Source organism: Neolamprologus multifasciatus, chromosome 13 (assembly GCF_963576455.1).
Source record: "Neolamprologus multifasciatus chromosome 13, fNeoMul1.2, whole genome shotgun sequence".
In the NCBI taxonomy this organism is placed as follows: domain Eukaryota; kingdom Metazoa; phylum Chordata; class Actinopteri; order Cichliformes; family Cichlidae; genus Neolamprologus; species Neolamprologus multifasciatus.
Genome location: NC_140451.1, coordinates 16,256,867 through 16,275,169, shown reverse-complemented (window position 1 = coordinate 16,275,169; position 18,303 = coordinate 16,256,867). Strand labels below are relative to the sequence as shown.

Sequence of the window (18,303 nt, the reverse complement as noted above, 5' to 3'; positions counted from 1 at the left end):
TTATTTTTTTATTTTCTCTATTTAGCTGAGTAACATTTTCTGTGAGAGATTTCACCGACTCCCTTAGCGTGGCATTTTCAGCAGCGAGCGTTTCCACTTGCTGCTGGCTGAACTCCAGGGATTCTCGCAAGCATTTAAATTCCCGGTGAAGAATCTCCACCAGGGACAGCCTTGCGTCGAAACTGGACAATCGCTTGTCGATTGACTCCAGTATGTCGGCAATATCTTTGCCAGCTGGCGATGTTGTGCCGGGGGAATCTGCCGGGCGTTGTCTTTTCGACGACGGCGTCTCAGATTTGGCCGGGGAAGCTGTACTCTGGGCCTTCTTCATCACGAGATCCTGAAAGCACTGATCAATATAATCTTGGAGAGCGTCTAAACTCTCCCCGTTGTTCTCCAGGGTGTTGGAGATAATTTAGACAAATATTGTTAGTTATGAGACAATTGATAAGTGTATTTGGTAATACTGAAGCTTAAAGAAATTTGTTCAAATCTAAACTACCATTTGCTTTAATTTTCCGCCAAAATCTCCGGCGTCTGACGTCAGTTACAACATTAGTCGCTTACCTTGACTGTCACTCTCTGAAATATTTTCTCAGCTTTAGGGATTTTCATAGTGAATTGTTTCAGAAATTAAGCACATATTTAAACTTCAACAAATGTGTGCACGGTAAATGTAGCTGTCAGGTTGCTATTGTGTGCTAAATTAAACTATGAAATGTACAAATATATACAATTGTTGGAATTTGCATAAAATATATATAAAATATATATGATATAGATATTAACACTCACAGTGCCCTGAGCAATGTTCCTGTTTATCGAGGTTAGTCCACTTGTCTAGGAGCAAATAGGGAACGTACAAAGATACATATATATGAACACTACGATCATTATAGCATGACATCAGACTTCATTATAGTAGATATGATACTAGGTTTCTTTAAGTGATGTTGACTTATTTTAAAGTAGGGATCAGTTCATTCTCCATTTGAAACAAGCTGTTCTTGTTATTCTTTAAAGCCAGTCTCTCTAAAATTTGCAAACGAAAGGTTTATGGAGCAAATGGGTGGGGCTTACATATCCATCGCCTGAGCTGTGACAAGTTTGAAACAGACAGTTTAGAACAGTAGGACGTTTTTGCCTAAATCCACCGACCTCATGTTTTGAAAGTGTGCACACGCCATTACACCGGTAATTATAAGTAGCAGAATATGAAGGAACAATAGGTGCACTCTCATGCCTCAATAGTGTACAATCTTCTTTTTGAGAGACATATTTGTTGACAAAACAGGAAATTGTAATAATACATCAGCACAAACACCAATAATACAATGTTCAAACATTTCCAAATGTGTAATATTTTGGCAAGTAAATTAGCTCAGGTGATTTAATATAAATTATTTATTTTTGTAGAACTACAGACAATATACCGGAGCATCTGACCAGGAGTCAACATTCAGTACAGGGAGATATCTGTCAGTTAGAATTAATCACACAATGAATATTAATGCAGGAACAAAACCCAAGTGAAGTATCAAGAAGCTTCACAGTGGGATGAAATTAAGCTCAAGGGGGGAAAGTCTAAATTGAAACTGACAACTAAAAAGTGCAGAAAATTGCAAAGCCTGTAATTGCTCATATCGGCCATTCAGGACATTAAAATGAAAAGCACTGTATTCTCATCTATTTCAGGTGGAAAACAAACATCCCGACGAGGTGGGGAAAGATTCACACACAGGTACAAAGGGCAAAATGTTGAGAGAGGAGAGGAAGGCTGAAAGAAGAAGTCCATTCTCACTATGTGATCTGCACATTAAAGAGCCTGACGAGCAGCTCAGTCGCCACGGGAAAGGTGCTTCAGCAAGTTTCAGCTCCACCGAGAGGCATATGGAAGCTTTTGAAGCTCATATTTAAAACAGTGAAAACTCTTATTGAATTTCTGATAAGCCTCACTCGGCATATAAAAAACATCACATCTAAAGGATGAAAAATTATATTTCATTTTTATCTATACAGGTAAATCTCATTGAGACACAAGGTCTCATTTTCAGGAGCAATCTTTATTTTACCTTTCAAGAATGATAAAAAAAAAATTACATCTCCATATGATTGTTTACAGTAAATAACACTGGTTTAGTATTCCTTACAGAGACCTTAAATATGTGTGCAATTGACCCTTTGCTGCTTTCCTGATCCTCTGATCTCGTTCTTTCTACAGCACGTGTGCAGCTGATAATTAAGTGCTTGCAGATTAACCACCAAACAACACGCCTTTAATTTCAGACATAGTGGAGAAAAATAGTGACCTGATTACTCATGTAATTAAGTTACATGCTCCTAGCTCAAGTATTTTAACCAAATTTTAATAGAAAGCTTAACTTAAATATAAAAAAAAATAAATCATGCAAATAATGCAGACACTTTGTTGTTGCATTGCACCACTAAGCTACAGTATAACCGATCTTGTAAGTATGATAGGGAAGGGTGTTGTGTCATGGTTGACTCGGTAAATAACATGCAAACATCCTATTGGTCCTATTTTATTCAGCATGTTGATAGGAGTGCAGTGCTATGTCATAACGTACTGACTACATGAGACATCCTTAAATCTAGTTAAAAGCTCACAGAGCTGCTAAGATTTACCCTAAAGTTGGATCTCGTAGCATCCTGGATTACAGTTGTGAAATATGTGACAGTTGCAGGTTTTTTTGTTACTTACATCATCCATTAAACTCTTTAATTGTAGAGAAATGTCACCTGAATCAGTGAGATAATCAAGAGCTTGACTGATCAGCAGTGCCTAGATTAGCGAATGGTCAATTGCTGTTTTGCAGCTGTTCAATTTATCAACAGCCTGCATTAAATTAATGCAAATTATGTAACTCACTGGGAAGAAAATATTTTACTATTTCTAATTCGTTTATGAAAAATTGTAACGTTTAATAAAGAAGCTCTCTATTTTGATGTGTGTTTGATTTCTCTATGCTTTGGTCATGTGAGACTTTCTATGAAAATGACTAATGGCTAATGATGTGAAACTCTGGTTAACAACAACACCACAACCACCACTATCATCAATAACAAGGACATGGGCTAGGAGCTTTAAGAGAGAAAGTAGGAAGAGTTTTCATTTCCAAAGTGTAAGTCTTTTTATGGATCCAAGCAAACATATAAACACACAATCAAATGTTATCTACTCTATATAAACATCTTGAACCTTGAATAGCTCAGGGCTGTTTTCGGCATGTCATTCATCTCATCTGCTGCCAATTTAGAATCACCAGTTAACATAACATGCCTTTGGATGGATGTCATCATGTGACTCTGACCGGACCGAAAGAGCAGAGTCGAGCGACAGTACTTATGGAGACATTTATAGAATGATTGAGGGTGAAGGTGAGAAAGAAACTTCAGTTCAGGCAAGTTCACATGGGTGTTAGGGAAGAGGATAGGTTATTGTCTATTCCAGAAGGTGAGATAAGCGTAATTGGAACTGGAGTTGAGTGATCTGATGTTTTTGCACTGTGGAGGCTGAGTGGGGAAGGAGCACTGGGTTGGCAGACATAGTTCTAAGATTTTCAGGTGGATAGAAGCAGGCAGTTTGGGGGTTGAGAGACTTCTTACTGAGATTTTGGGGCCAGAGAGGATCGCAGAAGCAAGAGAGCTGTGTGGTCAGCTGAGCTTGACCAGGATTCTCTGGCAAGAGTCTGCGAGGTGAGTAAAGGCAACAAGTTAGCTTAATCGTTTTTCCAAAAGCAATTTCAAACAAAACAAACCTAAAAGTTACTATAATGATATGAGCAGTCTAAAGAGTCTTAAAGCCACACAACCTTGATACACCTGCTGCTTAATTGCTTCATTGTGGAAAGTTATAAGGAGGACGGCTCAGCGGGAAAGGCTCCATCGATAGATTGAACACAGACCAATGACTTCAATTAACAAAAGAGAGGAAGAAAAAGAACAGAAAGAAAACAAACTCCACCCCCAGTCCTAAAACCATAACAGGAGCACCCAGTTAAATAAATGCCATTTTGTTATTTTACATTTCTGTTTGCAGCGCACAATAATGTGTCTGTCTGCCACACTTAAAACAGGGTTTTCGTTATTAGCTTAGTTTGACAAAAAACACATTTTATTTTGAAATTAGCATTTGCAGACTAAGACCAGATGGATGCTGGATAGATCACAGAGACTGTGTGATTGTAGTGTAAAGATCATGTTTGTCAGGATCCTGGGTCTCCTGACCCAGCGTTTTTAGTTCTTTGTGATTCTTGTATTTTGTACTCGTGTGATTTATTCTATGGTTTCTAGTTTTGATCCCTTGCCCTTCGTGTTTCTCTGTGCCCCCTCTGTTCTGTGTACATCTGTGTCTTTGCATGTTTGAGTTTCTTGTTTTCTGTCACTCTGTATTGTGAATTATATTCTCATGGTTGGTCTTTTGTTACTCCCTCGAGTCTAGTTTCTTGTGTTCCATGCTTAGTATTTCCCTCTGTGTATTTTGGTTCTTAGAGTCTTCAGCTTTATGGTTTATGTCTCTGTGTTTCTTAGTTGCTGTCTCCACCGTGTCACGTTCGCGTCTCTGTGTTATACTTCCTGTTTTACTTTGAAGGCCTGTGTCTTATGTGAATGTGTCCTGCTTTGCTTCCTTGTCTCGTCAGTTCTGATTTCTCCCAGCTGTGCCCTCCTTCTGTGTCTCATTCCCCTCGTTACTTCCCAGTGTATTTAAACCCTGTGTTTAAATACTGAGTCTGAGTCAGTGTTGTGTCGTCCCTCTTGCTGTGTGGAGCTCCCTGTATGTTTAGTTTGTTCCCCCCCCCCCTGTTTAGGTTAGTTTGCTTTGTATACTTGGTTTTCCTGTGCCAGCAATTAAAGCTGTGGTTTTGAGTTCCTCCCTTGTGTCGGAGTCCTGCCTTTTGAGTCCTCATCTCCTGCCTGCCACACAGCAATTCATGGCAATGTTAGGTTAAATATAGTGATCCAATTCAGGATCATTGTGGGGCTGGAGCCTATCTCAGCTGTCATAGGGCAAAAGCTGGGGTACACCCTGGACAGCTAGTGAGTCTGTCGCAGGGCAGACATAGAGAGTCAGAAAATCTGTCATGCTCACAAGTTTTAACTAATTAATAATTAATTACTAATTACCCTAACTTGCATGTCTTTGAAAAAAAGGAGAAGAAAAAGCTCCAGATAGTCCAGAGAGAACCCATGCATGCACAGAAAAATCCTGGAAGCTCCACAAAGAAAGGTCCTAGTCTGAAATCAAACCCAAGACCTTGCTGTCGTCCCAGACCTTGTTGTGGGGCAATAGTCAACAGTGCTAACCACTGCAAGTGTGCTACCTAGTTTAATACAAGAGTAGGTTCAAAAAATAAAAAGGCATTTAAGCTCGGACGATAAAACCTGAACAAATATATGCAAGAGAAGGTCCGTGTGGAGTAGATATCTCAGGGCACTTAAAATGCACATTGTAAGGTCAAGAGGATAAGGAAAAGTCAAGAGTCTGCCAAATGCCCAGAACAAACACTTGACTTCCCCTTTAACATACATATGAAATCAAATTATTATGAGGAAAGACTGCAGAGATTGAATTTAGTGTGAGATACAGGACAGGGGAAGAATCGTGGCCAAAGAACATGAAAAACTCAGGGTGAAGCTTGAGGCCAGAGGGTGGCGGTGAAAGGTCTTCAAAGTCAGTATAAGAGGTTTAAGAAATGTGAATTGCTGCTAAAAGCAAAAGAAGAGAAATATGAGTTCGCAGTAGGGAATTGAGGCCACTCGAAGGGCATGGAGGAGATGCGGAGTAAGGTAGGAGGTTGCTGAATATCAGAAAGAACAAAATTAAAGTGTGTGCGTCAGTGTAGGAAAAGCAGAAAAGGAATATAAAGATTTTGAGAAATTTGGTTAAATATGAGTAGCCAAGAGCCAGGTTTGATTAACTTTATTGTCATTGAAAAGTAGATTAGTCAAACAATAAAATAATGTTTGGCATTCAATTTGACATGCAAACATGCTGCAGTGTAGCTGCTGCACAACACTGTGATGCAACTGGTCAAGACGCTTAGAATGACGTCTCTGTAGAAGTTCGTGACATTTCAGGGAGAAAGCTCATTTTTCTATAAAGTCTGTAGAAAGTACGACCATTTCTGTATGTTCTATATCAAGCTGATTGTGTTGGTGTGCCAACTGAGGACACCCAGGACCCAGCTTAAGGACACACTCCACCTCACTGCCTCTGAAAATGATTAAATGGAGTGTGTGAGCTGCCCCAGTGTTAGTCTACAGTAAGCTCCTTGGTCTTCTTGGTGCTAAGGGTCATTCATATCTCCACATCAAGCAGCCAGCTGTTCCACCTCCTTCCTGTAAGACTCCTTGTTGTTCCTGCTGATAAAACCTGGCACCATGTGGTCATCTGCGAACTGGTGTTTGATTCATGCTCATAAACCATTCAGAAATTTTCAGTTTTTGTCCTTTGCAATGTTTTTTTTTTTTTTTTTTTTTTTTTTTTGTGTGTGTGTGTGTGTGTGTGTGTGTGTGTTCAAAAAGACTTTTTACAGTGCTAGACTTTTTTTTCATATTTTAAGTAAGGCAACATGGTGGTAAGGTGGTTAGCACTGTTACCTCAGAGCAACAAGATCTAGAGTTCAGTTCCACCATCAGGCTGAGGTCTTTCTGTTCTCTTTGGGTACTCCAACTTCCTCCCACAGTCCATAGACATACAGCTAGTGGGGTTAGGTTAATTGGTAACTCTAAATTGCCCAAATGGTTGCCTGTCTGTATGTGACAGACTGGTGACCTGTCCAGGGTGACATCTTTTTTTATATGTAAGAAAGGCTAGTGAAAAATTCAGGCTTTTAGCTTCAAACACTGCCTCAGTTTTCAATGTGGAAAGAAAAGAAAAAGGCCTGAAAGCCTTAAAAAGTGTTTGATATATGAAGTTAAAATTTTACAGCAATCATTATATACGTTTAGAGTTTGTGCCGTGACATTTTTTTCAAAAATAGGATGCAGTCGAGGAGAAGGCCTGTGCTGATTTGAAATAGAATGAATGTTAGCAACAAAGTAATCACAAAATTTGGAACATGTGGCAGATGCTGAGCCTCTTGATATGCAGACCCTCCATCTTAATCAGGTAGCAACACTGCACTGACTTTGAGACTAATTTTACAATGCAAATTAATACACTAATGGGATAGAATGATTGTCTCTGCAAAATGAATAACTTCTGTTTGTAAGTTCAAAACGTGTATTCATATGCAATTTATCCAGCTTGAAAGGTTGTCATATTTTTAGGCAGTTTTAAAGAAAAATGGGTTGTGGCTCATTGGTTACCATGCCTATATTTGAAAAAGTTATTTTTTGTATTTTAAGATTGTTTTGCTTCTGGGTTTTTCAGGGCTCCTCCATCAAACAGCCCTTTGGGGATTCTTTCAGCTAGGCAACAGTTTAATAAAGGGAAAAAAAAATCCGTTAATGCCTTGAAAGGTCTAAATCTGTAAACATCTTTTCAACAAAGTAGCAGATGCACTACAATTAATGCTTTAGGGAGAAAGCCTAATCTGTTTCAAGCAATTGCATATTGTGGCCACAAATTATTTTAAAATGGGAGAATGAATAATTCAAAACCTGGGATTTTGTGCACAGACAACAACTTTGAGTTGCCGTCTGTGGCGACGCTCAGGCTTCGGAGTTTAAGAGTACGACTTGTCTTCTGTTTAACAACCATTATTTTAATAATTGTTGAAATTCTCTTTCATCCCAGATTAGCTGTCCACAACACCCTGTGGACAGGGTTTAAAATACAATCTGATTTATTGATCCAACAGTTTATTTCACAAAATAGAGCAGTGTAATAGATGTAGTGCTCACCAGTACCAGCAGCTGGAGACTAATACTAATACATTTAGCTGCCCTGGAGGAAATGTTAATACATTTTCAGTAAACTCAACGTCGCGTCTCATAAAAATGCAGAAACACTTTTTGTTTGCAAATTCAAGGTTGATGTTGTGCTGTTAGTTTATGCCAGACCTGGATCTGTCACTGCTGCCTTCCTCTGATATCAGAACCCCTGAGCAAGAGACACTTTTTGTCATACATAAAAGAGCTTTAATACAAAAAAATTAGTACTTATATTGAAAAAGAAAGTTAAAGTTTTTGCACAGCATTTTCAGGGCAAGGAATGTTTTAGTCAAAGCAGTCAAACAGGTTGCACAACAGTGCATTTAATATGATGGCTTGATGTCAGATGACTTTTTTCCCCATTTCATACTCTTACAACCATCATTCAATACCGCACTTACTTATTTTTAAATTACATGTGAGTGTGAACTGAAAATTGTAATTTCACCTTCACTGACATGAGTGTACCCTGAGATTCATATGAATGAAATTAGATTACATTTTAAAGTTTAATATGCGTGACATTTGAAGAGGTTTTGCTTTGCAGAAGGTGTCATTACTGGTCTAATCTATCAACATTTTGAGGAGAAGGGTGAAACAGAGACGATGAAGAAGCTCCAGAGGATAAATCATGGCGAAATCGAATAAGGTTGGGCCTCAAGAGTGAGGAGGTGAACTTTTGTCTGGCTTCAGTTCCACCCTGTGAGAGAAACAAGGGATGGAGTACCACTTGGAGGTGCTTCAAAGAAAGTTACTAGCAAAAAGAAAGGTGAAGCAACAACCTCTTATAGATTTGAGAGCCAAAGTTCTGTATGTGTGAGTTTCAAGTACTTGAAGCACATGTAATGACACCTCTGCGTGTAGCTATTTGTAATGAATGAAACGACAGGCTATCACTGAGAAACCTCTGATTTGTTTTGAGAGAAGATGATGAATTTGGAAAACAGTGTGAGCGAAGAAGCAGACATATTCCGTTCTCTCGGATGCCCTTGAGTCAGAAACCTTTTGAGGAAGCAACACTTCTTTTTAAATCCCTAAAAAATGCTTTGTTGTTTAGAAGAAAACATTTTTTTAAAGAATAAATCCTTTTGTTTTAGAAAACATTAAAACATTTATTTCCCAAAGACAGGGAGAAATCACTGACTGTGAAGTCAATGCAGCTGTCTGTCCAGCCTCACACACTAGCCTTTGTTTGCCTTTGTGTGGGTGGAGAAATGTTTTTATTGCTTTCATTCTGAGTGTGCTTTTTTTGCTCTGTGTGAATGTATGAAAGTACTATCCATGGTTGCTTATAAATCCATATAAGGAAAAATGCTCAGCATTCAGACAGACAGAAGTTTTCCTATCTGGCAACGCAAAGTTAAAGCTCCAATCTGTAATATTATGCTGTATCTCTGCAAAAAACACTGTAAGATTCTTGTGCTGCATGTGCTGTAATAAATGCCTTATTTACCTCATTTAGTGCTGAAAAATCATATTTTCATCAGAAAGTGATGCAATAGTTCCCACTAGGAATGAAAGATTTGTCAGAGGGAATGGCACCCGTGGGAGGGAAAACGTTTTAGGAGCTTTGGCTCTGTCTTGTAGCTCTTCCCCGAGTCTTCATTCTGAATGTTTAAAGCCGAGCCACATCATTTTTTGCTTCAAGAACACCAGTATTTGAATGCAGCAGGGCAAAACTTAATGAACTTAATGTGGATTGATGGAGAGATTTAGAGTTCAAGAAAAGCAGGGGGTCAGTTGGTTACATTGACAAACAGAGTTATCTGAGTATTGAACATTTAAGTTTAGTAAGTATTCTATATCTCCTGCTACTATGTATCCTACTACTCCTCTACTCCACAACATATCCTATTCCTAGACTTAGCCATGGCTTTCTGGAAGAAATTTGTGAACTTTTTCCCAAATTAAAACAAAATGTACTATATTAGTGTCATTTAATTTTAATATTCATATTGACAACTTATAGTAATTAACTTGCAGTGTCTCACATTCTCATCCAATTACTGCCACAAGCACGATGTCCACATTTTCCCCCTGTAAATTCAGAAGAGCTGGATTAAATTAACTATAATTTAAAGACTGGCACAAGTTATACAGTTCAGTACATCTCACAACACGGCAACAAGTTTGTTTTACTCAAGTAAAACAAACTTGTGAAGCTAAGCAAATTAAAACAAATTTATCTAGATTGATCAAAAACACAACATTTGGACTGAAAATCTAATAATCTGAATTTATTACTGGCAAATGTATTTGATGTTCACATATCTCAGAGATGTCTTGATGCATCCCTAATCCCTAAAAGTTGATTCTGTTTATCTGGATGTCACGTTATCAGTGTGAGAAACATTTTATCACTGATCCAAGGGATTTCTTCAGTCTCAGCTGGCTGCAAGTTTCCCAAACCTTATAAACAATACATTTGCATATTGACTTAAACTAGCAACACTGACGAACAATGGGCTGTGAGGTCAGGTTTTTGATCATTAATATGCAAATTGTCATGACCATTGAACAGCGGCCATTGACCAACGACCACTGATCAATGGCCATGAGTACCATCGACAGAGAGCTGGGGAATTTGTTATGGATCTCGGTCATTTGACCCAGTACTTTGAGTTTATTGTGTTTTTGTGATTATTTGAGTTGTAATGATTTAGTTTTCTGCAATTTAATATTGAGTTTAGTACTTTCCATGCCCCTGAATTTGTTGGTCATTTCTGGTTTATGTTCTCTTGTCTATTAGGTTCCCTTTGTGTTTTTTTTTTTTTTTTTTTTTCTTCGTCTATGTGACCCTCACTCCCTCACTCTCCAGGTGGTAGTCATGTCCTTGTATCTCCCTTAACAGTTTACATGTTTCCCTCTTTGTGTCTCCTCCTTTTGTCTCCCCACTATGTCTTGTTCCTATGGTCCTCCGGGCATACCTTTCACCATCTTACAATGCTGTGATTGCAGCTATTCCCCAACTCTCTGTGAATGGCCATTAATCAGTGGTCACTGATCAAGTCCATATCAACTTTTTGGGATAACTTTGAGACAGACAGGTACCTGAGTCCTTCAAAGAGACATGGTGGGAATAAAATTACATTCATTCAGCAGATTTTGTAGTCAGATATGACTTGAATCAATTTAGTATTGTGCCGCTAATACCAATGTATTTCTCAAGACAGGAAATAAATTTTTCATGTGTGAATGCAGTAATGAGATTAAGGAATACAAGCAGAGCACAGTCACCAGCATCTGCAATACATAAAAGATCATTAGAAGCTCCTAAAAGTGCACATTCAGTGCATTTTGCTGTAATTTATAACTAGACTGAAAAATCCAATCAGTGTCAATCAAACTTCAAAAAGATTGCAGTTTTAAAAGACAGCTTTCTCCAGAAGTTTAGACAGAAATGGCAAGCTAGAGATTAGTCTAGAGTTTGATGGATCATTTGGATCAAGAGTGGTTTTCTTTATCTCTACAAGAAGAGCACAGCTGCATGCTTAAAATGTGGAGAGACTGAACCTGTGACCGGACACAAATTTGTAATTGCTGAATCTCTGGTAGCCAGTGAACAGTGGACACTGCTATGTTGTACTGTGCTGGGGCAGCATAATGAGGACAGTGGACACCAACAGACTGAATAAACTGACCTGCAAGGCCAGCAACACTGTGGGTGTGGAGCTTGACTCTGTGATTGAAGTGTCAGAGAGGACAAGTTACAGAAAATATTGGACAATCCTTCACATCATCTCCACGATGTGCTGGACAGGCACAGGGACACATTCAGCAAAAGACTCATTCGACAAACAATGCCCCACAGAAATTTCTCACCTGTGGCCATCTAACTTGATGGCCCTGTGACACCTTGGCTAGTTTCACTTGCCATAGCTTGTTTATATTGATTGTATGTGGTTTGACTTTGAAGTATTTATTTTAACATATTACATCTTGATGTGTTCTGGCTGGTTCGAGTTTGAATCTGAAATCAGTAGTTCTTTTACTCTCTATACCTTTGAAGAACCTGGGTGGAAAGAAATCAGCGTTTATTCAACTTGTCAGTTTTAGTCTAAAAGTGAGATGGGCTCAAACTGATGAAACACAGTGGTTGGTATTATGTGGTAAAGTGCTATAGCTGAGCACAGCAGCATTAGGCAGACAATCTGGTATCTGGTCATTTAATAATACGAGTGAACTGCAGCTCTGTTCTCCTGCATTGCATATCTGAGTGAACAAATAGGCTTGTTCAGCGGTGGTTGGAGTTTTACTTCAGAGATGTATGACCTTAATGAGGCAACAATAGCCATGTGACATTAAAATAATTATGATCTCATCTGTGTGACAGTTCAGCGCATGGTCTTTGAAAGCCATAGCAAACTGGTCAGTGGTAATTGATGTGAAAGGATGTGCTCTTTAAATAGGGGCACTGGTTTTGATCATTATTTCAGCAACCATAAAAATAACTGACATGTACAATTTCAAAGATAGTCAGAGATGAGCTAAAAAAAACCCTAAACTAAATCTTGCCTGTGATCCAGCTCATGAGTAGGGCCTTACTCGAGGCACCGAGGCCCATGTTGTACAAAGTATTATTCTTTACTTATTATGAGTCCACACAGATTTCCCTGCTATTTAAACTGTTAAACAGAAATACAATGAAAGTGAATCCCACGGCTATTAAAAATGGATAATAACATTTTTTTTAATGTAGTCCTTTTATAACTTTTTGATGTTCCCCATATTCCCCACATTCTTACACAGACGGTACTTTTCTTTATTTATTCATGTGCATGTGGCTCTATAAGACTGCACAAACGGGGATTACGTTTAGGTTAGGGTCACAGACCTATTTGCAGACAATTGGGCATAAGGGACTGAGTTCAGCAGAGAAATCTTCAGATAACTGGCCAATTTTCAAATGATTTCAAAGTTAAATGAATATTAGATGTGAGAAACTGTGCTTTACTTAAACACTTTTCTCTGTGTAGCTTCCTTGTCGCTATGGCTACCCATCTGAGGAGAAAACATGTTTTATACATTACAATTTGTATACATGCTTTGGGGAAATAAACTGTAGTTTGAAAACTAGCTAGACTAGCCAGCTAGCTAAAGCTTGTCTCCTTAGTCTGATTTCATTCAGCTGTGTCCCCTCAAGTTTCTCATGTCCCTAATTACCTGGTGTGTATATATTGTCTGAGTCTCCTTTTGTTCTTTGTTGCGTCATCCCTCATGGCTGTGTCCTTGGACTATTTTCTCCTAACCTGTCTTCCTTGTGTTCTGAGAGAGTCAACAATAAAGTTGTTTTTGAGTGTTACTTTGTGCTTTTGGAGTCCTGGGTTTGGGTCCAAAACTTACCTTCCACACATCTGAAACTTAACAGGTACTTGACATCACTTGTCTGTATCTAAATATTTATAAAGACTGTTTATATCTATAGTCAAGCTAACACAAGATGCCTATAGAACCTCTCACTCACTCTTGCTGCTGCATCAATAATACACAGAGGACCCAAAACCTACTTAAATGTTTGACTTGATTGAGATCTGGAGCTGATCATGAAACATCCGGAAATATAGTCTCAAAGCCCAGTCTTAATCCTTCTGTGGAGAGCAGCAACAGGGACTATTTCTTGGAAGGTGTTTTCCAGTTGAATGCATGCACATCTTGAAGAGCAACCATGTCCGTGTATATGTATATAATGAAAAAAATGCTATGGGCTTTTAAAACACAAAGATAAATTTTACCCCAGTCATAATGGTGAAATCATGTGTGGCATGGTGGTGGAGGGTAATGAGGAGAAGAGCAAGTAACCAGTGATGTCACAAACACACAAGGACTGCAGCAATTGGCAGCTCAAAAGCCTTTACAATTATAGTCAAAACCCAACAACGCCACTCTGGGAATGTCACCCAGAGAATAATGAGTTTGAAACTATGCTAATTATCAAGAAGGCTCTTAGATTTTATTTTATTGTTTCACACATGGTACAGCAGTAATTTATTTCCCATACACAACCTTCCTTTCAATTAAAGTAACACGGTTTCCATGCATGAAAAGGAGCAGGAAGAAGAATGAATTCTTATTGACACCTGCCCCCTATCTGTGATAATACAAGTAGGCACTTACAACCAAAATTACACTCTGACAATATTCTGCACATAACAAAACAACAAAGCAAACAGAACAATATACTCAACAATGAGCAATTACACTGAACAGATAAGATAAGATAAGATGAGATAAGAACTTTATTTATCCCAAGGGAAATTCTTTTGTCATAAACATGCTCAATGTGGCAAGAGGGAAAAAAAGTACACAAGAATAGAATAAAATAAAATAACATAATATCAATAAGTGACATAATGTCGGTGCAAGGAATAAAAAATAGAGTAGCAGCATATAATGGGGGAATGAGACAAACATTTAATAACAAACATTCAGTAACATACAGATGAATAATAATATTGCACAATCTGAGTAAAAAGACAAAAATTACATTAATATTAATTCTAAAAAAGTCATCTACAGAGGGAGGAAGAGTTATACAGTCTTATTGTCACAGAAAAGAAGGATTTCCTGTGGCGGTCAGTTCTGCATTTAGTGGCGATCAGTCTTTTGCTGCGTGTGCTCCGATGGACCATAAATGGACGCATGCATGGGATCAGAAGGGTTGTTCATGATATTGAGAAGCTTTTTAGCATTCTCCTCTCAGACCCCTCCACCAAGTTCTCCAGTCTGACACACAGGACAGAACCAGCCTTTTTAACCAGCTTGTTCAGCCTGTTGGCATCAGCTGTCTTCACATTGAAGGACCTGAGCCGCCTCAGTAGAAAAAGCCGGCTCTGCCCTTCCTTGAAGACAGCATCAGTGTTCTTGGACCAGTTTACAGTGAGTGTGCACCCCCAGGTACCGGTAATCCTCCGCAACCCCTCTGATGATGACAGGGGTAGGAGGAGGAGCATGCTTCCTAAAGTCCACAATCAGTTCCTTTGTCTTTGCGATGTTAAGTTGTAAGTGGTTTAGCTCACACCGCTCAACGAAGCTATCCACCACCCTTCTGTATTCCTGTATTCCTCCTCCTGCCCATCGGTCCATTAGGTCAGTTATACTTGAGAGACAGAGATGTGGTTTAGTGTAAAAACTATTTATTGACAGCTATCTAAAATGTATCACATAAAAGAGCCCAGGAATCGATTCTACATGTACTGTAAAACAGTTGCTTACCACTGGGTGAATGGGATGCCAGATGAGGTCAGGTCCAGAAAATCACCAACTTATGTTACGTGCAGCTCATCTTCACACACACTCACACTATGGTGCAGCTTGAACCAACGGTGCAGAAATAAGCACAGCACACAGAAGGCCCCACCACCAAGGCACCCAGTCACCTCCACTTTAGGCCCTCTGCTTCTAAATAAAAGAGAAACACAAGTTGTTAATGTATCCAAAACAAAAATCAAATGCACCCTCTGCGGTTAACCTGACTGCAGAAACACACTGGGGATCATCAGCTAGAAAAAGGGCCTCCTTCCAGCTGAGTAACACAAAAGAGAACCTACAGATCAAACATATCAATATAAAAACACAAAATAAATTAAATCTTCAATTTAGATCAGATGACTTCACAGTGCTGGAAGGCTTCAAAGGAAATAATCTGCAGGTGATCTCTACAGAAACTTGAGTAGCACCAAACAACAAAAATGAAGCCAACTGAGTCTGAGGCAGCAGCGACATGTGCGCGACTCCCACCTGTAACAGTTATGGAAGGCCGTACAGCAACAAGTGAGTTAATGGAAGATACTCAGATAGCAGCTACGATTTATAGTAGCACCATATAATGTGACTGACTAATAACGGTCATTAATAATGGAATACTGAAATATAATATTCATTCTGCTACACATACATGTCTCGTTGTCAGATACCACAGCATCCTCACACCTATTTAATTTTACGGAAACCAGATGGATTCCCAGATACTGGCCTGAAAGCATTTTCATTCAGACGGCACACTGTACATGTGGTAATAAGAGAATATTGTACTCTGATAACTAGAAATTAATTTTAAACAGCTGCTTCAGAGATTCCCGCATTAAACGGGAGGTTCAATCATCTGCAAATAGCTCTACTGTAATCAAAACTATAAATGTGTTAGAATAACATTATGAATTATTTATGCCAATAACCCATGGCTACAATATAACCATGAAAAAAAGTGTGCAATTACACTGAACAGAAAATGTTTGAACTCTTACTGCACACTTACTGACAGCACATATGCAAACTATGGAATAGGCCGGCTTTTATATAGCACTTTGAATAATCTTACAAACCACACAGTGCACTTTATTCTATTCACTGTAAACAAATAACGTCTTCTCACATTAAGGCCAAGTCCTGGCACTAAGAGTTTTTAGTTGACTTGCTAAATGATTTAAATTCCCACACTCCTAAATCATAACTTGGATTCTTTAAAGGTCACTGATTTATCTTGTCTAGAAATGTATTCTATGAGATATTTATCGGGCGTGGAGGCACCACCTGTGTGACTAAAAATATGAATATTTAAAATGAGACAGACATGTTGGCAGAAGAAGAAATGACTAAATATGTGCAGCTACATTTATCCCTATAAATAGAAAGGGATGCAATGAGGGTTGCAAATGTAAAAGACATCTTTGAAAGCCGTGGACGAATGCTCCGCAGACAGCCAGACTGAAAGGCAGTGGTGACCTACCCGCATAAAGAAAAAAGGTGGGTGCTTTTTACAAAAATGTGCTTTCATATATAAAAGCATCCATTTGACTTTTCAGAGAGGAAGATTAGCTTTGGCTATGGTGGTGGACAGTGGAGAAGTGCAATAGACTGAAATTTTACTTCTTGCCCACACAGCGTGACTGACTCCAGTTAACCACCTTCAGAAACCTTTATATGTTAAATACTTATTTAATAGACAGCCAGTGTGGACACAGACACGTGTCCTTTCAGTCTGATCCTAGCTGTTCTCTTGTGTAATGAAGATGTTCCTTAAGATGCTTCATATTCTTTACATCAAAATTGATCATCACATTGATTTCATTTTGATTTATTTAAAAAAAAAAGAAGAAAAAAGGTGTGTGGGGAGGTGGGGGGGGGGGGGGGATTTCTGGTTTGTGACTAAGACCACTGTAGTGTAGAGGCAAAATTAAGCTTTAGATCCAATTATATCCAATTAGAAGAAAATTGGTCTCCGTGTACTACTGTTACTGCCTGCTAATGTATGTCATTATTCCCTGCTGAGCTACAGAGGAACGCCATCCATCATGGGCACAACACAGTTTCATTCAGGTCAGCTGACAATATTGACACTTGCTCTAACATGACAACATGACAAAGATTGCTTTACAAAAATGGAGCGCAGAGAAACAATAGACTGTGAGAATAAAGGCTCAGTGCATTGCACATTTAGGGAGAAAAACCTCGACCCCTACAGCGAGAATGAATCCAGTAGCTGCTTTATGATGTAGAAGCCTTTTTCTGACATGGTTTTGGTTCACTTCTCCCATTACAGAGACAATGTCAAAGAAAATCAATACAAAGGTTCTTCTGAGTGCTTCTGTCCAACTGGATAATAGTGCCCCCATCCAGCAATCATGATGGGTCACTGAACAACTTAATGAGTATTAAAATGATATGAATAATTATGATAAAATTAAACGAGGGGGTATCTTTGGCAAGAATGGTGCTCCACACAGTTCAGAATCAATGACAGCTGAACTTTAGTTGAGTCTGACCACCCATGGTGGCCCCAAACCTTAGAAAAAAACACTTCATATTGAGCTTTTTTTGGACCTGCTTTAACAATGTGAAAATATACTGCAAAGTCCATTGACACAAAACTACATACATGTGCAATTAAAATATAAAACCAAAGTATAGAGTCCAAGATGATATATAAAAATGTGTCTATTACATTATTATATTCTCACAATTCTATGGAATTATAAATTGCCTTATGCATTCAAAATATAAAAAGCTACTTTTAACATATCACCTTCACGTGAGGGCTTGGAAGTTTATCCATCTCATGTATTGTATGCTGATCCAGAAATGCAGGGTGCAGCCAAAACTCAACAAAATTTTGATTTGGTTTGTAGATCTCGGTTGCTGTTGTGCAAGTGTGGGTAGCAGCTGTGAAGAAGATCTCATAAATTATTTCAGAGAGCCTTGATATGTGTCATGTGTGGAGAGCTGTATGTTTTGATGTGCTGTCAAAAGGATTGCCAAGAATATCTATAAAACATTACTGTTTGCCTTTTTGCGTGCCCCACAGAAAGCTTGTTTACTTCCTGCTGGTTTTATTCCAGCAGTATAACTACATATCCTCCCTTGTGTTGGTATTCACAATGTTTACACAAATGTCATTGTACTGTAAAA

The 18,303-nt window shown here is 38.6% G+C and overlaps 1 protein-coding gene across 2 annotated transcripts in view; it reads left to right on the top strand.

Moving 5' to 3' along the window:
• mlip (muscular LMNA-interacting protein) overlaps positions 1 to 2,967 on the top strand; it is a 46,664-nt gene extending 43,697 nt beyond the window's left edge. For both annotated transcript variants that reach the window (XM_085182615.1, XM_085182613.1), the window contains one exon: positions 1,696 to 2,967. In XM_085182615.1, coding sequence (XP_085038741.1) covers positions 1,696 to 1,917 — 222 coding nt within the window. In that variant the 3' untranslated portion in view covers positions 1,918 to 2,967. The remainder of the gene's footprint in view (positions 1 to 1,695) is intronic.
• Positions 2,968 to 18,303: the final 15,336 nt, after the last annotated feature.